General features: G+C 45.2%; 1 protein-coding gene across 1 annotated transcript in view; it reads left to right on the forward strand.

Moving 5' to 3' along the window:
* Nucleotides 1-24,184, forward strand: part of SHB (SH2 domain containing adaptor protein B) — a 176,139-nt gene that overhangs the window by 95,311 nt on the left and 56,644 nt on the right. The window contains exon 3 of the mRNA XM_053301655.1: nucleotides 12,100-12,315. Within this exon, the coding sequence (XP_053157630.1) occupies nucleotides 12,100-12,315 (216 nt within the window). The remainder of the gene's footprint in view (nucleotides 1-12,099; nucleotides 12,316-24,184) is intronic.

Raw genomic sequence — 24,184 nt, forward strand, 5'->3', positions numbered from 1 at the left:
CTGTCCCAAGTGGTTGCACATTTTTTTAATCCCTTAGATGGCTTCCGCCTTGAAGATTCTAGGAAATAGTGTCACAGAATTTCCATGGCACATGCTAGCTTTCTTTTATGTGCCACAGGAGGGGGAGAGCCAAGTGCTCAAACTAAGGAAATGAACAAAGTATCTCTCCCTATTGTCTAGGGAAGTTACTCTTATCTAAGTAATCCAGCTGGGAGATTCTGTATTTCCCCCCAAACTCATTGAGAGTGTGTCGGTTAGAACACTATACAAGTTTCCACATAAACCTCTTATTCCTTTGTGATTAGCAGTGGGCTCATCATCCAGCAGTTTGCTGCTGGAGAATTGATTTGTGTGAGCGGGCACTCCCACACAGCAGCCAGAAGTCACTGAAATCTGATACAGAGGTGATGCTGGTTCCAATAACTCAGGAACGGCATGCTCTCTACTACTCTGTTGGGAGGAGGTTCCCCCTTAACAACTTTAACAGTGGTTCAAGACTACTTCAGTACCAGTATTAACTGTGGTTAGGGTGAACCAGGAATTCCTGTTTAATCGGAATTTGAAATCAACATGCGGCTGGTTCAGATTCCTGGTTTACTTTAATAATGACAAATATTTGTGCCACCATATCTCTCTGCACTGTTTAAAAGAGGAGGAAGTGATTTGGTCTTGAATGGGGAAGGGGTATACAATCCCCAGGCTGGTCTTTCAACCACAGTTCATAGAGGATCAGCATAACATCTGTGTCTACCTTGGGAAGTCACCTAGCTTACAGGAGTACACTACAAAGGAATGGGGAAAGGTGTATGAGATGAGTCTTCTTTTGATGTACTGAACTGTCATGAATTTGTGACTGGTTACTCCAGCCTGATCTGCTGCAGTGTTATTCAGTGCTAATTTGCAAAATGGAAGGTGCTGACCTGCCCTGCAGACCATAATCCTGAAGTGTGGTAATTGAGCAGTGAGGGGAAATTAGCTTTGCAGAAAAGCACTTTTCATCCAGGAAAGGAAGGCTCAGATAATGCTAATTCAGCCTGCAGTGTGGTAGTTGAAAATCATGGTACTAAAAATGGGTCCCAGGGCTACGGGCTGTGTGTGAGAGAGAGAGAGAATAGTGTGTCAGGGTAGATCAGACTGCATTGAAAAGCATTGTCAGAAAACACAACCTGAATTGACATGATCTTGTGTGCCTTGCTCTAGGCCAAGAAGTCTTCAGCATAATGATTTGCTGAACAAACCTTTGATGCAAAGGAGATCAGGGAAAGAGGAGGGAACACTACAGGGGTCTCAGGAGAACAGGTATAGGGCTCAGTTGTAGGTGGCTTGCAGTCAGATGGTTGTCAGCCTCACCCTGCCAGCTGTTGCTGGCTTCTGTGATACTATGACTAATTCTTCAATAGCCGTTCTCTCTAAGGACTGCAGCTTTCCCCCTCAAGGAAGGCTCCGTTTACTTCCTTGGGATGCAACCGCAAAGTCTGGAATAACCTGTAGCCCCTCCTTTTGAAATAACTCTTTTCTTGTCTGCTTCCTCTATTTTATTACATCGTTATTAATTTTTAACAAGATGGCCTTTTGGCTTGCTTGTATCTGTGAACAGAGAAAAGAGGCTGTAGCCCAGAGTTCCTGAGCTTCTGATAGCTTAGACACAGTTTTAGTATTAAGACTGGAGGCACACTTCACTCTTGTACTTTAATTTGTGAAAATTACTTTTAGAATTTATAAGCATAAGAATTATCCAGCCCCACTGGAGCCCAGCTTTTTTTTTTTCTGTATATGCTTCCTGTTAGGAAGAAGGCCATTCTAAGATAATAACGCATGCAGAGAAGCAACAGGAAGACTCCTCTGAGATAAGGTAACTGCTGCATTTCTACATCAGGAGCAATGGAATAATCCAATATCTGTTACAAAGATATGACAGAGCAAAGACAGACTGACACAGAAGGCAAGGCCAGAAGAGTAAATCATATAGACGCACAGTGAACAATGGGTGGGTGTTTGGGGGGAATCACAAGAACCTTTAGTTATTTGATTTGCTTCTCATGGCACACTACTGTGTGTGCCGGCACACAGTTTGAAAATCATTGCTGTTGTCTGGCCTTCCTAGTTGATTTATGACTTGAGGAACTATTTAAGGAAGTTCAGTGGACTGCCTGACAAATGCAGTTATATCTTGCATTTATATTGTAATGCTTTAAAGAATGTCCGTCTTGTTTGTTTGTTTGTTTGTTTGTTTAACACATTTATATACCGCCCAAAACGCAAGTCTCTGGGTGGTTTACAACAAAACAATAAAAACAACAGATAAAAAGATTAACACATTACAACAATTAAAATTTAACACATTAAAACTATTAAAAAACACAATTAAAACAATATCTAATTAAAAGCCTGGGTGAACAAATGCGTCTTGACTTCCTTTTTGCAAGTTGTAAGAAATGGGGAGGCTCTTATTTCAGCAGGAAGTGTGTTCCAAAGCCTCGGGGCAGCAACGGAGAAGGCCCGTCCCTGAGTAGCCACCAGACAAGCTAGTGGCAACTGCAGACAAACCTCTCCAGATGATCTCAAGGGGGTGGTGTGGTTCATAGCAAAGAAGGCGTTCTCTTAAATACCCAGGGCCCAAGCTATTTAGGGCTAGATAGGAGTGATATGGTCTCTCCAAGATGACCCAGAAACCAACCTGGCTGCCACATTCTGGACTAACTGCAATTTCCGGACTGTGTACAAAGGCAGCCCCACATAGAGCGCCTTACAGTAATCAAGTCTGGAGCTGACCAGCAGATGTACTACTGTTCTGAGGTCATTTATCTCAAGAAATGGACGAAGCTGGCATATCAGCCAAAGTTGATAAAAGGCACCTCTGGCCACTGCCTCAACCTGGGACATCAGGGAAAGGTTTGTGTCTAGAAGCACCCCCAGACTGCATACCTGTTCCCCATCCAGAACTAGCAGATCAAAATCATCTCCCAAGTTCCAACCCCGCACAATGAGCACCTCCGTCTTATCTGGATTCAGCCTCAGCTTGTTACCTCTCATCCAGCCCATCACTGCCTCCAGTATTGCAGTGGTGAAGCCTCTAGTAGCACCAGCTGTCATCAAGAGGATTCTGTGTCACCAATGCAACCTGGCCAATGAGAGCAGAGGGGAGCTAGGGAGCCCAGAGTTCTTGCTGCCAAAAGAAGAGAGGAGAAATGGCAGCAGCTCTGCTCTGATAGGTGCTCAGAAGGAATGAATCCATCCTTTGGTATTCTTGTCTATTACAGACTTCATTTCTTTGTGGTTGTGTTTTTATATAACTGAGGCAAAGCCCTCACCGATGCCAATAATTGCTCATTGTGAGTGGCTGACATGTATTGGCAAAGTAAACAGGCTGCAATCTGGCATATGGTTCTCCCTACACATATTAAGCCTCATCATGATGGGCAAAAATGTCTAGCTAAGGGGAAATGAAGTATTCTTTCATATTTTTTATACTCGCTTATACTTGCTCTGCCTCTGCTCTCCAAAATACAGTGAACATCAGCTTCAGCATGGAGAGCAGTTGGCTTTAGTTAGACCTTGGCCTGTTGTTCCGAAACGCCTGTTGCACAGAAGCTTAATTTCCAGCATGTTATCAGCACTGTCAGATCAGGTTAAAGAAAAGCTCAGTTAACAGGGAAATGTGTTTTGTTTTTTTGTTTCTGAGAAAGTGATTGAATAATTCCAACAGGAAAACAGATAGCAGGGGTGCTTCAGCTTTGAATCGGTGGGCAAAATGTGCAGATTCATTTGTCTTATTTATCACTAATCTATGTGGGTCAGTACTCTTTGGAGCCTGGTGCAGGGTTGAATCAGGCCAGATTTGTCATGGCACAGTTGATTAGTCTGCTGGTTAATGCATGTCTGTATTTAATTACCCTATATCAGTGAAGTGTGCAAAACTTCCCGCACGCTCAGTCCTGCTGCCTGCATTGACATCACAGGGATTGCAGATTGATTACACAGCTCTGAAAAGCTACTAAAAAAAAGAAGAAGAGAAGTTTATTACTACTAGCCAAAATGCCGTTATCACAGGGAAGTCTGTGTGTGGAGGGAGGGCTTGTAATTGTAGAGATCCCTAGGGGCGGGAAGCAGTATGCTTCTGTGAGCACTGCTGTATATGGAGACACATTTCATGCCCCGTGAGACCTCTCCCATAAGGGCTGCAGCAATGTCCCCAGTGGGGATCGGTTATTCTCACTGGAGAAACCAAAGGGGAACAATTGGGGACACAGCTGAATTAGGGCTAAAGCTACTTCCAGCCGCTGGTGACCTTAGCAACGGAGAATCAAGACTGTACCAATTTACACAGCCTCACCCTGACTTCTATTGCTTGGTCACCCTGTTGTGGGAGGTGGGTGGGTGAGGAGTGTTAGGAACTGGCTGCTCTATATGTAAATCCGGAAGATATGCCATACACATTTATGACACTTCATAGAGAAACATAAGCAAAAGAAAACAGGTCCCTGCCCTAGGGAGCTTTCAGTCTACATTTCAAAACCAGAGCAGACAGTAGTGGAAAAGCAAGAAAGCAAGAGGGTGGTAGTGTCAAATTTGGGAGGAATGTGAGAGGCAGGGATAGTAAGCAGAGGATGGATTATGGGAGTGAACGTGTGGCAGTGTTATAAAAGCTGGCATGCATAAGTTGTTCTCCTTCATTTAGTACCCGAAAGTATGGCAAAAATCTGGGAACATCAAAACAGACTCTTCACGCCTATGTTGGTAGAATTCCTACAGTCCAGAGATGCCACAGGCCTCATCCTGGCAAAGTTGATCATGTTTGTGCAGAATGACGTGGATGGCTCTGTGGCTTGTGGAACACTCTCCCCAGTTAGCAGGTGGCGTGGAGATGGGGCCATGAGAAGCCGGCTGTACTCTTGTTGTTTCCCAGCTGTCTTCTAAGTCACTGGAGCTTCCAGCCAGCTGCCATGCTTGCTTAAGACACTATTAAAATAAGACCAGGAGCAATTGAATAATCTTGAATCTCCTCTTCTGTCACTCGGAACTGGAAAGAATCCAGGCCATAGCTGGCCAGCCTGTGCTGGAGTTGGTACGGGCTGTAGGAGTTTGCGGCATACCTGGACAGGAACAAAAGGTCCCATAGTCCTCATTCCTGTCAGTCTGGGCAGTACTGTGCCCGCTCTCTCGCACAGTAATGTACAGACCAAGCGATGTCAGGATCCTGGGGTGGGGGTGCATGCCATGGCACATGCTCTGAGGAGCACATTGCCTCCCATTCATCTAGGTCAAAAGAAGCCCAAATGACTATGACTCATAAGGATGAGGAAGCAATGGCCACACTGGTGCTGCTCCAAGAGGGTCCTTCTCTGTTGCCCTGAAGGCACATCTGCACAAGCGGCTTCTTCAGGAGTTGCTGCAGGATGTGGCTTGGGATGGTGGGGAGGTATCAGCCCTTTAAGCCATGTCTTAAGGATTGTTTATAACTTCTGGGTGCAGGAGCAACAGCCTAATGCTGTCTTAACAGTCAGGGGATTTAAAGGCCTGTGTGGCAGAGTTGAGTTGGATTTGGGGATTTGATATGCTAGTTCTCTGCTCACCAACCCCTCACTGGCTTTCAGCAGTTTACACTGTGGCAGCTAATACCACGAGCCCAGCCAAGTGGTGCGGAAGAGCCCATCGTCTTTCTCCTCCCACAGTTGGGTCCAAACTGCATGTTACACACATGCACTTAATGGGAACTCAGCATACCTTTTAAATGGCAATTTTAAAAGCCAATTCCCATGGAGAGGATTAGAAACAGAGAAGGAGCAAGAGGAGGGGATATATAACACACACTTTTGTCCTTTGGTTTCATTCAGTATCATACAATGAATGGAGTTTTCCTGCTTGTTCTTGGCTATCATTTGGGTCTGCCATCCCCACCCCACACCCCCTTTTCTGGAAATTCTCCAGTGTGGCTAATTTTTAAAATGTCTGAACTTCTGATTTCTGGTAATTGTTTCAAATTCCTCGTACTTAATATTATACTTATTATAAAGAGTGAGGTTGATAATGATAGAATGTAACTTGTTTTATTTTGTGTTGTGTTTTGGTGACAGGATGGGACTGTTTTGTTTTCCTAAACATCTAACAAATCTTGAGGCTGTTCTCACAAGCAGCCAAACCCAGGCTTAGTTAGCCAAACCTGGGCTTGGCTTCCCATGAGAACCTCTGGGATACATGTGGATCCTGGCGGTGTCTTGGTGCCAAACCCTGCACTGAAGCCCGGCCCTTAGCTGAGGTTAAGGGTATGATGACTGCCCGGATCGTGTGTCAACTTGTGTTGACACAAAAATGGTTGCCTAGAGCGCTGAGTGCACAGTGCTCAGTGCCACTGTTCCCTCTAAGAGGGATTCCCAGATGTGGTTGATTGCAACTCCCAGAATCCCCAGCTGCAGTGGCTTTTGCTTGGGGATTCTGGGAGTTGTAGTCAACCACATCTGGGAATTCCTCTTGGAGGGAACACTGCTCAGTGCACGGTACACTGTGGGATACCTGGAGGCCCGGACAAGGAGTCTCGACCTCAGAGTGATCTGTCGTGCTCTGCGCTGCATGGTACAGCAGGGATGATCGTCTGAGGGGAAGGCAAGGTTTGTGAAGCCTCCACACACACACACAGTTGGTCGTGTGAATGGACCCCTTGTATCTTACATTTCTGTTCTGTCTTAAGTGAAGTGCATTTTAGTGCGAAAGCAGCAAAAATTATTTTAAGCTTTTGAGAGTTTTTGCAGATTCCTGTGGTGCATTAGCTAGGCTTAAAGATTAAAGGCACTAGGGACCCTATCTAAGTTGCTGTCTTGAGGCCTTTCCAGATTTCAGAAATAAGATCAAAGCCCTAGAGCAGTGGCTGGGTTGTGGCTGGGGATGATGGGAGTTGTAGTTCAAAAACAGCTGGAGGGCCAAGATTCCCCACCCCTGCCCTAGAGTGTGGTCCCCATTGTAACCATTAGAATCTGAGAGTGACAGTTGTAATAAGACCATGGGTATCTGTAGGCAGTGTAAAAGGGGCAATCTTTTCACCACCACCACCCTATGAGGCTGGATTAATGTGGAATAGCAGGTGCTTTTATTTATATCTTTGTATATGTATACTTTGTCACTCCACCTGCACCCACATCCCCCCCAAAAAACCCCATGAATAAGACTTCAATCCTGTGCATGCTTACTAGGAAGTAAGTCTCTTTGAATTCATTTTGTCTTGCTTCTAAATAAATAGGCAAGAGTATGTAAGAGTATATCCTGACTAATGGTTTAGCAAATAAGTCCAGTTCAAACATTGCTCTAAAGTGTGGTTTAGCACCACATGAATGAACCCGTGGTCTTGCACATTCCCTCCCTCTCCTTCTGCATGCAAGAGGGAGAGTTAATTACCTTCTACTTTCACTTTAAGAACTGCACTTCAGCATTGAGCTAGAATTGAAATGAGCCAGTATACTGAACCAAGATCAAACAGTGGTTTGCCATCCTAGCTTGTTTTAACAGGTAACAAACTGCAGTTCCCTGAGTTTGCAAATAATGTGGAGCTGTGGTTTGTTCTAAAGTGAAAGCAAAAGCTTTTGTTCTCATGTGTGAGAGGAGAAGAGTGAGTGATCAAGCCCACAGCTCCCTTTGGCTCATTCACATAGCCTTAAACCATGGTTTAGCATTGCATCTGAACCAGACCACGTGGATCTGCTGCAGAAAAGCACATGGTTTTCTCAATGACATGGCAATCCACACCACATTTATGATTGCTCAAATACAAAAGGGCTCTCCTTCCTGATTTTCTTGTGTGCCTCCTTAAAAATGTCCAGACGTTTCTGTGACTGGAAGATGTCAATCTTCCTGACTCTTATCCTGCTTCTTTGCTAATCATAATTGAAGTCATTTTCTTTTTTCATTTCACTTTTCTTTTTCAATTGGGATTTTGTCCCAGTGCACATTAAACAGCCTGCCATTTTTGTGTGAAATATTCTTGGAGTAGAAGTGAAACCAGTCTCTTTCATGGTTTCATCTTGAAGTTTTTCTCTTTCTCCTGTTCACCAGTTTTTCCCTGTCCTATTATATCAGAGTTACTTGGAAGTTGTATCAGGGTATAGGTGCAATTATACAAAACTCTGCATTTATTGAGTTGAGGGGGGAAATACCCCTTGAGCGCACAAATCTTACGATAGCTAAATAGAATCTCAATATATAGAGGGTACCTTTCCATATCAGATGCTGATGCAAGCAACAGGGGAATACCATATTGCATTCATGTTTAGTTTTGGGCACTTTCTGGAGGCATCTGTCTGGCCACAGCTGGAAATAGTGGTCTGATCCAGCAGACTTCTTATGCTCTTAATGCAGAAGATGGAAGCACATATGTATGGAAGATGGGGATGAGTGGTTCTCATGCGTACTTTGTGATATTGTAATAAGTGCTTAGCATTTGTATGGTGCTTTCAAGTGTTTATGGTGCTTCACATGTATTATCTGATTGTAATCCTTACACCCCTTTAAGTATTACTATTCCTTCATGAGAGGGAGTGACTTGCCTAGAGCTACTTGGTGAGTTCATGGTAGAGGCCATGAACCAGAGAGATATACTGATTTGTAGCCCAGTCTTTAAACCACTATGCTGCTGCAGCGCTCATACCATGTACTGGATAGTATGTTGGAGGAATGATGGTTCAAATCCTCATTCAGCCATGATATTTGCTGGATGGCTGTTAAGCAAGTCGCTTTCAGCCTCACCTACCTCAAAAGCTGTTGTGAAGATCAACATGAGACCATCCCCTGAACGTTGCCCTGAGCTCCCTGGAGGAAGACTGAGAATACAAAAGGGCTAGGTAGGGGAGCAAGGGCAAAGGTGAAGAGCATTAAATGCAGCATGCATTGCCTGGCTAGTGGAACACTGACTTTGTATTCCCCTTTTTACTCACCCTCACCTGTTAATAACATTTTATTTGACATTGGAAGTTTGAATCCTCTGCACTCTTGCTGAACTTTAGATTACATTAATGAGTACGATTCTACGAAAAAAGCATTTTCTTCATTAGAATTAAGAGATCAGAGGATAATATTAATAATCACAAATCCTGGGTGTTATAATGTAATCTTCAAAGAGAGCTTGAAATCGTCTCTGGGAAGCCTTTTGTGCAGAACACTCTCTTGATTGCTCCTGCCTCTCTCTGAATGAATGCTCCCCATGGCCTTGTAATCCCCAAAGCCAGGCTCCCAAGTAAGCAGAGTTAACGCACACTATGATTCCTTGGCCATTCCGAGGGATGTCTTAAAGCTTAGAGCAGCCGTAGCAATTACAGCTTTCATGATGGAAAGTGCCACAGTTCTGTCTCTTATGTATAGCTGATACTTAGGTATTCTGGTCCAGATGGAGCTGTCAGAATTCATCATGTTAGCACTGTGCTTGTAGCACAGCTTATGAAGGGGAAAGTGTGTTTTGATTTCACTTTCAGGGAAGCTTTTTTTCCCTTTAATCTTATGGGGTAACATAGAAATTCAAAACAATTTTAAAGGTTTATTTATATTTCAACATGTAGGCAGTGGCCCTATGCAGACACAGCACTTCAACATAGTTTGTTCTCCTTAACCATTAACCATTAAATGTCAAATACCTAAGCTATGGTTAAGAATTGGATGCAAACTGAAAACCATAGTTGAAGAGAGTTCTCATTAACCACAGTTAAGCATTCAATCTGCTCTGAGTATACCATAGTTAAGGCTGCTTCCCTGACTTCCTCCTTATAAGTTAACAAGCAGATCTTATAAGCAGATCTTATACGTTAACAAGCACAGCTTCTGGGAAGGCTCATCCCGATGCCCTTTGTAGCTCTGCTTCCCCACTGCACCCAAGTGTAGCATTTTTCTGAGGAGACAAGCTCTTTAGTTGGGGAGAGATTCTCCCTGAGGTGTGCAATGTTGGAGTGCCAGTGTTCCACATCCGAAGAATCTCTCCCCAAGTACAGTATTTGTCTCCTCAGACAAACACTGTACTTGGGTACAGTGGGGGGTCAGGGCTTGCCAGCATGTAATGGCAAGCTCTCCTCCTTTATGGGAGGAGAGCTGGTCTTGTGGTAGCCAGCATGAATTGTCCCCTTTGCTAAGTAGGGGGGCCACCCTGGTTGTATTTGAATGGGAGACCACATGTGAGCACTGTAAGATATTCCCCTCAGGGGATGGAGCCACTCTGGGAAGAGCAGAAGGTTCCAAGTTCTCTCCCTGGCAGCATCTCCAAGATAGGGCGGAGAGAGATTCCTGTCTGCAACCTTGGAGAAGCCGCTGCCAGTCTGTGTAGACAATATTGAGCTAGAAGGATCAATGGTCTGAAGAAGATGGCTTCCTTTGTTCTTGTGGGCACTGGCTCACATGCCGCACAAGGGGACATGGGCAGCTAGAGCATGGCCCATCCCCCTTCATGTGTGTAAGCACCGCCAACAGAGCTGTGCTGCAAGGCAGCAGTGCTCCATCTCAAAGCTCTGTGGACATAGTTGTGTGTCACAATGCCCGTTGGAATGGGTGTCATGTCGCACGACTGCATTCATGGAGCTTTACAGCAGCGCACTGCCATCCTGTAGCATTTATTATCATATTTTTTTTGTCTCCTGTTATGTACATGAGCATTGGCATTGTTCGTTTACAGTGTTCACATGTGCACAGGGGGGTGGGTGGTACCTCAGTGGTGCTCCAGCTGCCACTGGATACAGCTGTGGGTGGTGCTCCAGCTGCCCACATTCCCTTGCTCAGTATGTCAGCTGCTGTGTCTAGTTGATGTCAACACTACTTGATCATCTGATTAGGGCTTACATTAGGCCAGAAAAGGCTGTCAATGTAATGTTCATGATTTCTGGCTAAAGGGCCGGGAACAGCAACCTGTCACCTTGGCTATTAAGGATTATTTTTTCCCTTATGAGTTCGCTGATAGCCTATAAAAATAGCTTGTGGCTTAAAGCAGATAATTGGTGAGTCTTGTATTTATGGATTTCTTAGGAGCATCTGCAATTCATGTCACCCAAGCGACTGACAATTCAGTGCAGGCCCCTAAGAATTTGAAGTATTTATTCAGCCCCTGTTTGCTTGCCTCCACATGTCAACAAATACTGCCCCAGCCAGCCCAGTATGGGCCATCCAAACCTTATTTTATTTGTAAATTTTTGAAGCATGGGGTAAGCTGGTGATTTGGGTGGGGCAAAGTGTTGCTGCAATAGTCGAAGATGGCTAGTCTCCAGAAACTGAAGTTCTGTTCTGGATATCAGATTTCATGTAAGTCAGTGGCAACACAGATAAAGTCTTTTCGTGTCTGTGTGTCTTTTTCTTTTCTTTTAACAGATACTCTCAAGAAGGTTGTGTGCACAGCTTGTGATTCACCAAGCCAAATGCAACCTACCAATCATGTATGGCATCCCCATGATCTGTAAACCACCTGTTTTTGCTGGACTGGCAAAACAGAGTTGTTGTTAAGCACTTGGCATGCCATAATACATGGCTGAAGGGCTCTGTTAGACTTTTGGGGGTCACAAGCCTTGTAGGCATGGTCCAAACTATTGTGTTAGCTATGGTGGTATTTCTTACCTGTTTTTACCATTGAGGGGTTTGATTGTTTGATATTTGCCATCTGTCCAACAAGCTAAAAATATTAATGCTTCAGATGTACTGGTAAGCTGTTACTGAAAACATTGATCTTTTTCTTGCCTGTTTTCTGCTTCAGGTAAAGTGTGCCATCAAGTCAATTTTGACTTCTGCTGCCCACAGACCCCTGTGATTGTCTTTGGTAGAATACAGGAAGGGTTTACCATTGCCTCCTCCCGCACAGTATGAGATGATGCCTTTCAGCATCTTCCTATATCGCTGCTGCCCAATATAGGTGTTTCCCATAGTCTGAGAAACATACCAGTAGGGATTCGAACTGACAACTTTCTGCTTGTTAGTCAAGTATTTCCCCACTGTTAAATTTGGAAACCTTTTAGCAGCCTTCTGTCTGTTTCTGTACTGTTGTCAGTGATGTTTTGATGTTAGCATTCACCACTCATTTGGTATACCATGTAGGACTTTATCTGTGCTGCTGCAAGCAAACAAATGAGTCCAACTATTTTCCCCTTCCTCCAGAATTCCAGAGACAAGATAGCACGAAGCCACAACAGAAAGACATCCAGCTGTACGACACGCCTTATGAACCTGAAGGCAATGGTGTGGAGTCGGATTCAGAAAGTGTAGTGAGTCAGCGCTTGAGAGAAAGCAAGTTGCCACAGGATGATGACAGGCCTGCGGATGAATATGACCAGCCGTGGGAGTGGAACAAGGTCACCATTCCAGCCTTAGCAGGTAAGGCCCCATGGAGCAGATCTTCAAAGCTGTTTTTTTGTCTTGGGAGAGATGTAAAAGGCTTTGAGAACATGGCAAAGGAATTTTGTGGTGCCCAGCATAACTAATTGTGCCTCTTATACCAGATAGCCAAATTGAAACTCCAGGTGCAGAGGAGTGTGCCTCTAGATACCGGGTGATGGGCTAGTGTCATGGGCACCTCTACTCAGAATTCAAAACTGGAGTGTGTGTTGTCTGACAAGAGGATTCGTGAAATTGGATGTTGTAAGTAGGGGCTTTGAGGAATGCAGCTGGAAAAAGATACTATTCTGTGAGGCTATTCAGACATGCATGCAAAACTGGGTCGATCCCGGTAGCACCACAGTGGCAACCTGCCTTCTGAGCCACTCTTTAAAACTTTGTTTTTCTGCTTGTGTGTCAGCCGCGGCTGGAGGACTGTGAAGAGCTCGGGGAGGGGAGGGGAGGGGGGATCTTCATGATGCACCATGCACTTGAGCGGTGCATTATGGACACTCCAGGGGCAGGAATGACACATCCTGGCCACCGACCCTCCCTACTGCCTGGGCCAGCGCAGAATCATCTGGGAGTGCGCCCAACAATGGCACAGCGATCGTCTGAGGGGAAAGTATGTTTAACCTGCCTTCCCCGCAGCCCACCCTCAAGCCCTTCTCTCTGCTTGTGAGAAAGGCTTCTGTGTTTGACCAGGCTCCTAGTTCCTATACCAGGTCTAGCCTAGCCAATCCAGAGACCTCAAACTGCTTGCAGGTTGCAGTAGCCAGGGTCCGCACTCCTCTTCTCTCTGAAGAGCAATCATGCAGTTCATTAGGCTAGGTCCCAACATCAGGTCATGAGGTTCCTGGTTTAGGCCTCAGAGCCCTGCACAGGAATAAAGGTCACAGAATGGTCAGTCACCTTCCAGATCTTGCTTGTGGGCTTACTAGAGTTATCTGTCTGTCTTCAATGTGGTCTCTGTCTTCTACACATATGGGCTATGCGCCTGCGCAGAGACCACGTCGGAATCTAACAGGCTCAATGCTCCTGCTTTGGGCAGGAACCCCTCCCCCAGCTGCTATATGTGGCTGCGCCACTCCTCATCCCCTCTGTTTTTCCCCTTCTCCTTGGGTGCTTGCTTGTTATGTGCCCATATGTGTAGAAGATAGGTGTTTGTTTTGGAGAGGGGGTTAAGTGGTGGCTCTCTTGTGTTTTCCTGGGGTGAGCAAATGCCCCCCTTCAATCCCAGCACAGCATCCCTCCAGTAGCTGCTGCTGGTGTTTGCCTTGTGTTTCATCTGGAAGCAGGATCATTGTTAACCGATCTTTATGCTTAACTATGTGCTTAATTACTGTAGGTTATGTAGGGTTGTTTGTGTGTGCGCGCGTGTGTTTTGGGATTGTGTTTGTAAACTCAGCTGGTCAGTGGCTGTAATAAAATAATTATTATTGCCTTGTGTTTCTATTTAGACTGTGAGCCCTTTGGGGCAGGGAACTTTTTCCCCTGTGCAACCAGTTTGAGAACATTTTCATTGAAAAGCAATATATAAATAACTAGCTTAACGCGCACACAGGATCTGTGCGCTAGTACTTGATTGCTCCCCTCACCCCCTGCCACAGCCCCCCTCACGTCAGAGATCTTTCCACCCTCACCTGAGCCACACTCCTGCTGCTCCTCCTCCATCCCTTTACTCCATACCCCTCACCTGACTTGGTCACGGCTGCAGTGTTGCTGATACCTATTGGCCAGGCAGCAGCCCCCTATCCCCAGAGACCTCCTCACCCGAGCCCTGCTCCTGCTCCTCCCCACAGGAGCAGCAGCAGTTGACCAGGCCCTTCCTCGCTACCACCACCACCACCATGGCCGCTCGTTCCCCTCAGGCCGCTGACAGGCCTGGACCCGTCCCTTGCCTGCCTGCCTGCCTCCCTCCCTCCCTCCGCCAATGGCCTCAGTAGCCCCAAAGAGCAACAGTGGTTGACTGGACCCTTACTTGCTGCCGCGGCCATGACTACTCGTTCCTCTCAGGCTGCTGACAGACTCGGGCCTGTCCCTCGCCCTTCCTTCTTTCTCTCTTCCCTCCTCCTTCCTGAGTTAACAAATCTTGTTTCCTCATCTAATTCACACAGCAGCAGCCTCCTTCTCCTGAAGGGGCTCTTTCCTTCTCCACAACCCCCTCTTTGCAGACCCCTGCCCACTATCGTGTGTGTGTGTGTGTGTGTGTTCCTCTCCTCTACAATCAAGAACATCTTCCAACTAGTAACAGTTGCATTCCAACTGACCTTAACCATCACAGACTCCTCCCCACTATCTGCATATGGAATCCCCACTGCCCAATCACCATGGTGCTTCTGCTCTCAAAGCCTCCTCCTCACTATCTGCATATGGAACCCCCACTGTCCAATCATGTGCTTCTGTTTGCGACCTCTCATGAGAGCTGCCACACACAGGATTAGCCATGGGTACGCCTGAGAGAGAGAGAGAGAGAGAGAGAAATAAATGATAATAATTCTGGAATTTTCTTAACCAAAGTCTGTGCTACTTTTTATAAGTGAATGTGCAGAGCATCCCAGCAGTTTGTTGGTTTAATATCTGTTGTAGAGGCCCAAGCTGGCAGGTGGCCTTGCTGTCCAATCATTTCAGCATCTGTTCCAACACTCTAGTCTAGAAAAGCTCCCCATCACATTTCTTGTGATAATGGTTGGTTGGCCTAAGAGACCTCGTGGCTGATAAAAGGCAGGGTTCAAATTGTGCAAGCTAAAAGAGGAGAGCACACTGGTGGCTAGATTAAATCTCAAGAGCAATGCTGGAATTTGCCCAGGAAACAAGGAATTTGTTTCTAACAAGTAGCTGTAACATTGTAGAAGTTACTTCAGGTTTTGCTATTTGGGGCAGCAAAACTGCTGTATGTAGTGATGTAGTTGCCAGTTTAGAAGTGCAGAAGGTGCTCTCCATGACAGCCTGCACGGCCATGCCCACCCCAACAGCCAGAGAAGGCGAGAAGTTCTGTCCCTGTGCGTCCCCCCTCCACTATACCCATGGCTTGCACGTAAATAGCAGGGTATGTAGCTTCATTGCCACCATCATATGCATATACACATGCAGACAGATTATTGTGGCACTTTGAAGATTTGTAAATATATTGTGGAATAAGCATCTGTGCACCCGAGCCCACTCCATCAAAAGTGTGCATATCTACACATACACACACCACCTGAGGCCCTCTCCTCCTCTCATTGGGGGGTATCCAACAAACCAACACACACACACACACACCACAACCAGGCTACGCACACCCATGAACAGATGAGTGCCACAAGGGGAGGAGCCTCTACTGGGAGGGGCAGTCTCCCAGTGATGGTGGGGCTGTCTTCACTGAGCAGCAAACCAGAAGGGCCAGGGAGGAGGAGGAGACAATAGGCTGAGCTGGTGTGACCTTGTTAAGCCCTCTAGGATTGGCCTGGAGTCTCTAGGACTTGGCAGCAGTCATCGGGACTGGAGATTGTAATGGCTTGATATTGGGAGGGGCGGGGGGCAGAGGGGATCTCCAGGAATAGCTTCTGTCAGAGTTCCCAGCCCTTCTGGCCTGCTCCTTCTCTCTGTTTCTTGGAGTGGGAAAGGGTTTGATTCACTTTCACTCACTTGTTGCTTTTTAGATTTCACAGTCCCTTATTTGCCCACAGACAAAAACCCAACAGCAGAAATTCCAGTAACCAGTAAGACAAACATGGAGAAACAAGCTGCCTTCTCTGATCAGCAGACAGGGCTCTAGGTGCTGTTGTTGCCCAAGGATATTGCCATTCTGTGGATGAATAGAGCCTCTGAGGGATGTTACCCCATTTCCTTTCACTGAGAATGAACACTCTGCTATTACTCATAACTGTGTAACCGGATGCTGGAAATGATTCCTTATCACTAATTGAATTCCTGGCATAAGCGTAATGAGACTGTTGATTTAGCAAATAAGTTCCCTAACAAAAGCCATTCTGGGCAGGGGTTTATGTTTTGATGATATACATAAATTAGGGTGCAGTCAACAGGAAGAAGGGTGTTTGTTACAAATTGTTCTTCTGCGTTCTATAATGTAGTTTTGGTTTTTCTGTGAAACAGGAGCTGTGAAGATAGAGCAATATACATCAATTTTACACCTTTTCCTCTCTGCATGTTAATACGTTCTATTGGTTTTCTACTTAATTGAAAATCCTAATTAGCAGGTTTATTACACCTAGTATATACTGAATAGCAAACACTTAAGGCCGTAGCCATGTGGGGGCTGAACTTCCTTAGGAATATTCCAGTCCCCTACCCTGGTTGGTTGGTTGATTGGTTGGTTTTCTTTTTATATTCTTCTTAAATGTCTGTAGCCTTTTTACTTAGAGATAAAAGGGAAATAATCCAGGTAGTACTCTACCCAGCTGTTCAGAAGTGAGCCTGCCCCCATCTTCTAGTGGTCCAGTTAAAAACGGCAAAGGCACTGCAATAATTGACCAGCAGTTGGCACTTTAATTTTATTGTTAAAATTAATAAAAATATATTATTAATAGAAATATTTATTTTTCTTAATAAAATTAAAGTTTATTTAACAAAATTTACTGATGAGAACTTTAATTCAAACCTATTTATACTATTTAGGTTCTTGCTTTTTATAATAAAATTATGTTGTCCCACTACGTTGTTTCTGGCTAGAGGTGGTGCTAATGCTATTAATAAAGTATATCCCTACATAAAATACCTACTTCTGGGACAAGAAAAAAATTGTTCAAATTACTCAGTATCAGTATCAGATTTTTAAGCTGCTTCTTGCTTTACGGGGAGATGAGGGGAAAGGGATATTTTTGCTCAAGTAAAAGCAAGCTAAATTTGGTTCTGTTGTAGGCAATGAAACAACTGCAACTTCAAAATAATGCATTATTGGAGAGCAGACAGACAAACTTTATTGCAGCCAATGACCAGTCATTCGTACACTGCATCAACTAAAGAGCAAACAGTAGGGATGTGCACAAAGCTTTTCGGTGCCTCTATTTTGAGGTGCAAAAACGCTATGACCTGCCTCAGCTGAATCATTTCTGCAGGGGCGAGCGGTTGCTTTAACAGGAGGGAGACAGGTCTTACCTGCCCCTCCATTGCTTCTCCGCCCAGCTCAGCGCTGTCCGTATTAAGCAGCCCCAAGATCTGTTCTTAAAAGCCGTGCCGGAGCTGCTTCTTGCTTGGGAACAGGAAGTGGCAGAATGCCCATTCAGTGACAGATGCCAAAAATTGACATCTGAGCCTGTGCGGATGCCCCCTGACCACTCAAGATAGCATCCGCACATGCTGAGACACCATTTCTGTGAAGACTTTTTGTTTGCTAAATACAGCAGGGACTTCTGAGTCCTATTCCTATTAGGAATGTCCTGCGTATGCTGATTCCGGGTTACTAGGATGTGTGTGGAGCAAAGGATTCATCCTTTGTGGCCTGTTAGATCGCTTAGAGCAAGGCATGGCAGAAGCTTCCACACTCTGCCTTCCATTGGGAGTGGGGCTTGTGGGGAGAAATGCAAAAGCTGTTGCTTATAGTCATTCAGTTCAGACATGTTGCCAAACCATGACTTGAGCTTCCAAATGTAAAAGAGGCAAACCATGGTTTAAAACTGCTGTTTTGCCTGCTTTCACATCTCATACATTCTGTTGTAGGTACATTAGCCTCCAGAGGCAGAACAGCAGCCTGAGTTGTAGTTTGACATCACACTAAACTCTAGTTGGCACAAACCATGGTTTCCAAATCCACTTCAGTCCATGGTTTCTGATTCTAGTATGACTAATCATAGACCACAGTTTGTTAATATAGATATCTAATGAAACCAATTAAGCTTCTCTTAACCATGGCTTAATGCAGTGTCTGTTTCTTTCAATCACACAAAAATTGATTTACATGTACTTGTTCAGTATGAAGGAGAAAATCTACTACATATAGTTCCAACATGCTTGCCAGTTACAAATGAATCTTTTAAAAATCTTGGATTTGAATAAAAGTCTTTAGGGTACTAAAGCCAATGGAACACTTTCTTCACTGCTGTGCTATCTGCACCAGGCACTGAGTTTATTAATTGACACGTTATTTTTTTCCTTAAAGCTAGTTTCATAGGGAAATGATGGAATAAATGACTTAAATAGCTTGGGCCTTTGCTACAGCTGGCAGTACTTATTTGAGTAGGCCACTGTTTGGATACCTGCCTTAATCTTGTACTTCATGTACAGCAGCTGTGGGAGGAGGCTTGTTCCTGAAAGATCACAAGGCCTTTTAAAGTTTCACAATCTGGATTGCTTGCATTTGCTAACCAGTAGGATTATTCCTTTTCATTGGGCTCCTGGACAGAAGACTGTCACTAGTTTTGCGCAAACGGATGAGGCACCTTACTTTTGCCAGCAAACTTGAGAAGTTATGTGGGAAGAGAAGCCAAGCAGCTGAGTGAATTATTGTACCCTGTACAGTGCCAAGAATGACGCACACACCAAGGCTTTGGCTGTTCCTGTGACTAAGATGAGCAGACACTTTTTATCTGCCCAAATGACTGGTGGGTCTGGATGTTGAGTACGGAGCAGATATGAAAACGTTGTTGTATGTCAGGACAACCAGCTGTAAGAGGCCTTCATTAGCCATAGTAGCTAAGTAAAATCTCTCTCTGCAGAAGCAGTATATCTCTTGTGCACCAGGTGCTGGGGACAAACAAAAGTAGGAAGCTAAGCTGCTGCCTGCCTGTGAGCTACCCAGAGGCATCTGACAGTCCACTGTTGAAAATGGGTGTTGGACTAAATGCACACGATTCAGCAGTGCTCTTGTATGCTTTGACATCTCATACGTTCTGCTGTCCAGTCTGTAGGTACAGACCGTGAACCATTGTCTGTCCCTTGAAACTATAAACTCTTGAGCTCTAATCACCAGCCCTTTGTTTTGCCCCTCCACTCTCCTATACACTTGGTCACTGCCCTTCCCTTCCCTACTGCTATATGAATGCAAAGCAGCATTTTCTACTTGCAGCTTCAGAGCAATGCCTTATTCAGTGCCTCACTCCCTAGATCTCTTTCTGCTCCTTGATCCTGCCTGCTCTGTTGCTTTCTCCTTTCTTCTCAGGCTGCATTCTTGGAGTTGATGTGGGCTTGGTTTCCTGACAACACAGTCCTGTCAATATTCTACTAGAAACTTTGCCCTGGTTCCTTAACTTGGGGAGATCCACTCAGGCAGTGTGAACCCTGTTGCTCAACCACCAAAGGCCCTGAGTCTGTAGGGAAGTGTTGGAATCCTCCATGCCATCACAGCTTAATATATCCAGAGTCTACCCAGAGGTATGTCTAGGCCGGAATTCTGTTTGGAACTGGCCATTGCCTTATACGTTAGAAATAGTTCAGGAGAGGCAGGCTGTGTATTTAAGTAAATAAAACCTAGTGAAGCAACTTAATCTCTATCACAGGATAGGATTTGGATCATATTCCATTATTGTTTGACTAGGTTATAGTTGAAGTGTGCATGCCACCGTTGGGATTTCCCAGTCTCCCACTACAAATCCAGTTGCCAGCTCACCGGTGGCAAGTGCCCCCAGCCCTCTGGCAAGCAGAACACCCAGCACTGCATAGATCACCAGAGGTCTGTTTTTCACTGCCGTCTTTGAGAAGGTAAGAAACAGCAGGAATCTTTTCTGAGCAGTAGGAGTGGGCTCCCATGGTTTCCATCTCTATATCCTTGTGCAAATGATAGAAGACATTTCTGTGTGCCAGAAAAGGATCTGAGGGGAGAGAGGGGATTGGTGGTGACCCCCAATAATGGCCAGCTTGTGAGCTAAGCATAAGTGCATGTATCACAGCTATAAGCCTTCTAGTTTAGAAAAGAGGCAACCAAGGAGAGGCATAGAGATGTATACAATTATGCATGGTGTGGAAAGAAGTTTTTTTCTCTCTCTCAGAACCAGGAGTGATCCAATTAAACTGACAGGAAATTTAGGTCAGACATTGCTTTTGGGCTTCCCAGAGGCATCTGGTGGGTAACTGGACAACAGGATGCTGGATTAGGTCTTTGGCCTGATCCAGCCAGGCTATTCTTATGTATCTTTCTCTCTTCCTGAGAGTGGATTGTGCTCCTTATTGGGGGAGGTTATTACAAAGTGGCTGTCATGAAGCTGCTGCTTCAGTTATCACAAGAAGAAACGTAACATTTTGTCTCGTGAGCATTATGCGGCTACCACCAAAGCCTTTCTTTTGTGCCAGGTGGTTCTTGAATCCTGGTCGTGAGTAAAACATTCCTGAGCTTTGGGGTAATCCAGAAGTCTTTGATCCCCAGAGCTCTTAGACATACAGATGGCATAGGTGACCCTGAACCTTCCATCACTTAAGAGCCTTTTCAACAACAACAACAACAATAACAACAACAGTTCTCAAAGCAGTTTACTTAGGAAGAAAAAGCGGAGAGTTCTCTGTCTCCAAAAGGCTCACACACAAGACCACCACCAGCAATGGCCACTGGAGGATCTCAGTTCTGGGGCTGAATTAGTAGAGTTGTGCATGTTCACTCTCTGCTAAACATAAGAGAGCCATCATTTTAAAAGGTGCTTCTTTGCCCAATCAGAATACTAGCAGTAGGGGCGTAACTATAATAGGGCAAAGGGAGACAGTTGTCTGGGGGCCCACTGCCTTGGGGGGGCCACCAGAGGCAAGTCACATGACTGACTCCCCAGCTATGCACCCGCCCAGGCTTCCTTCAGTTGTATTCATCCTCTGAAATGGATGTGAGTGTTAAGACCTGGAGCTACCAGAACAGCATGTCTTTCTGTAGTACCATTAAATGACTTGCATCATCCACAATTTACAGAACCCTTTAAAAATAATTTAGGATGATGTTCTATTGTGGCACATAGGTTATATATACATATATAAATTTTACTATGCTTTTTGTTACCACTATTCAGCCTCATTTAAGATTTCTTTACTTTATGAGCTGAGCTTCAGTTGGGGGGGGGCAATTTAAAATCTTGTCTCTGGGCCCACTCCAACCTTGCTACGCCCCTGACTAGCAGCAAGTCTATTTGCTTACATCCAGATCTGCCACAAACACACAGAACCTGAGGGGGAGAGTCTGATTCTAACAACAAACGGGGAGCACAGGTGAAGAGTACAGAACCCTTATCTCCTTGCAGCCCCTTTTCCCAAGCATTCTTCTCCCATCAAGATTTAATTCCACTGAGGGGAAGCTGCCAGAGATTGGAGGAGGGTTCAGAAAAGTAAGGGTTCAGCATCTCTCACTTGTGTGCCCCTTTTTAGCCTACTTTCCAGTAGGCTTATTGGATTATCCGGCATTGTGTGTGTGTGTGTGTGTGTGTGTGTGTGTGTGTGTGTGTGTGTGTCCCATCAACTTTGCAATGCCTGGGCCAAATTGGATACAGTTGTAGGGACACCTCAATGGCGTAGTTTGTGATGATGTCATCCACCCTAATCCAAGATGGCGGATGAGTAAACTTATGAGGCGCAAGTGGGCTAACTTGTGAACCGCTTAACCGATTTGAACCAAATTTGCTACAGATGTAGGTACACATAGGAATGCCCAAATGGCATGGTGTGTGATGATGCCATTCACTCCAGTTCAAGTTGGTAGCCACATGAATATCTGAGGCACAAGCACGCTAATTTGTGGACTGCCTAACCTATTTGAACCAGATTGGATACAGTTGCAGTGAGTGACACACATGGCCATCTCAATGGGATAGCTTGTGATGATGTCATCCATGCCGATTTAAGATGGCGGACACATAAACCTTTGAGGTGCAAGTGGGCTAACTTGTCAACCGCTTAACTAATTGGAACCAAATTTGCTGCAGCTGTAGGGACACATAGGGACACCTCACTGGCGAAGTTTGTGATGATGTCATCCACCTCAATTCAAAATGGTGAACATGTAAACTTTGGAGGAGCACATGCACTAACTTGTGGACAGTCTAACCGATTTGAACCAAATTTGCTACAGGTGAATGGACTCATAGGGATGCCCCAATGATGTAGTTTGTGATGATGTCACCCACCCCAATCCAAGATGGCGGATGCATAAATTTTTGAGGCACAAGTGCACTAACTTGAAGACTGTCTAACCGATTTGAATCAAATTTTGAACAGCTGCAGTGAATACACACACGTGCAGTGGTGCAGTTTATAATGGTGCAGTTTGTAATGACGACATCCACCCCGATCCAAGATGGTGGGCACATTAACATTTGAGGCAAAAGAGATCTAACTTGTGGACCTCGATTTGTACCAAATTTAGTCCGGATGTAGAGACAGTGAAAGGAAAGTAAGCTGATTATTTCTTACTGAAACAACTTGTTTGGAATTAAAATGGAAACCTACCCCCAGTTTCTATCTGTGTTGCAGACGTGGGTTTAAATACACACACCTGCTGTCACCTCATCTTATTTGTCCCAAGTCTAAGGGGTGAAGGCAGTCTCCTGAATCCAAAGATAAACAGATTTAAACTTTAAATATTTATATTGAAACAGGGGAAAGCTAAGTAGTTTTAGCATAGAAAATAGGGAAAGTTATAAAAAATATTGTATATTACTAGCCATGAGAGACATTAGTCACTTCAACTGATATTGTTCTCCTTGCCTGCACTTATGAGCATGGTAAGAGCAAGAGTGAGCCTTGGGCTTCTGCATGTTTCCCCTTCTTATATCATGATGCATAGAAGTGAATGCCAGAAGCAGAAGATGCTGCATCTGTTGGAAGATGTGCTATCTTTTGACCTTGGAAATAGAGCCTGTAGGCATTCACTTAGAAGGGACATGAGGGGAGCATATGCAAAGAGTCTTCTGCAGAAATCCAGTGATAGTGTCTTCATAGTAGAAAGCCAACTTTTCTTCCTTTTGATGGAAGCGAGCCAGATGCTGACACACACTTCCCTGCAGGTCTCTTGTTGGGCAAGGCCCTGAGAAGCAGAAGGTGAGCCTTTTGAAATTGTAATTAACTCCCTCAGGCTGTAGTCCTAGGTTACTTGAGACAAAGCCCCATTGAACTCTCTGGGACTTGTTTCCGAGACAATCATTGTATTCTCCCCAGCTCATCTAGTGACAGTCATCCTTCTAGACCTCACCATGAGGTCTTCAGGCACTGAAGTTTCCCTAGATTCCTCTCAAAATACTGATTTATGCAAGTTTTCCATATAGAAAACTGCAATTAGTAATAGAAGTCTAGAGGCAATCGCGCTTCCCCATTGGATATCTAGGAAAGAGTTTCCACAGACTATCTTTATTACAATCCTAGACCAGCATAAAGTATAAGGGGTGATTACATATTAAAAATAAGAGTAGATAAAAAGTACACAGGGTGGTCACATATGGTATGGTACTTAATAATATTATGTAAGGTACATAATGATATCAAGCCACAGACAAAGCAAGAGATCTGAACCAACCCCCACCCACTGTTCCTTCTAAGGCACGTGTGCACGCTCCAAATCCCAGCCCCCTGTGCAGAAGCTTTTGGCGGGCGTGCAGTCTCTACTGAGCCCACCACCCAGTCCCCACCCCAGCCGGGAAGATTGCCAAGCTTCCCCCCTCCACAGCCGGGTTGCTGCTGCCTCCTTCCTCCACCCCCTTGTCAGGCCTCTTCCTCTTTCAGTTCTGGCTGCAGATCTCGTGAGCCAGTGGCGGCTCCTTCCCCGCCCCCCACGGATCCCCCTGTCCCAGCAACCCGGATGGATGGAGACCAGAGCTGGGGGCAGGGGAGGGAGGAGGATGGGAGGCAGCGGCAGCTCCCCCCAATGGGGGGGAAGGTAAAAGAATTTGCTCAGAATGTGTGTGTGTGTGTGTGTGTGTGTGTGTGTGTGTGTGTGTGTGTGTTGTGTGCACACACTGCCTCAATGCTG

The sequence above is a fragment of the Hemicordylus capensis genome, chromosome 2 (genome assembly GCF_027244095.1).
Source record: "Hemicordylus capensis ecotype Gifberg chromosome 2, rHemCap1.1.pri, whole genome shotgun sequence".
In the NCBI taxonomy this organism is placed as follows: Eukaryota; Metazoa; Chordata; class Lepidosauria; order Squamata; family Cordylidae; genus Hemicordylus; species Hemicordylus capensis.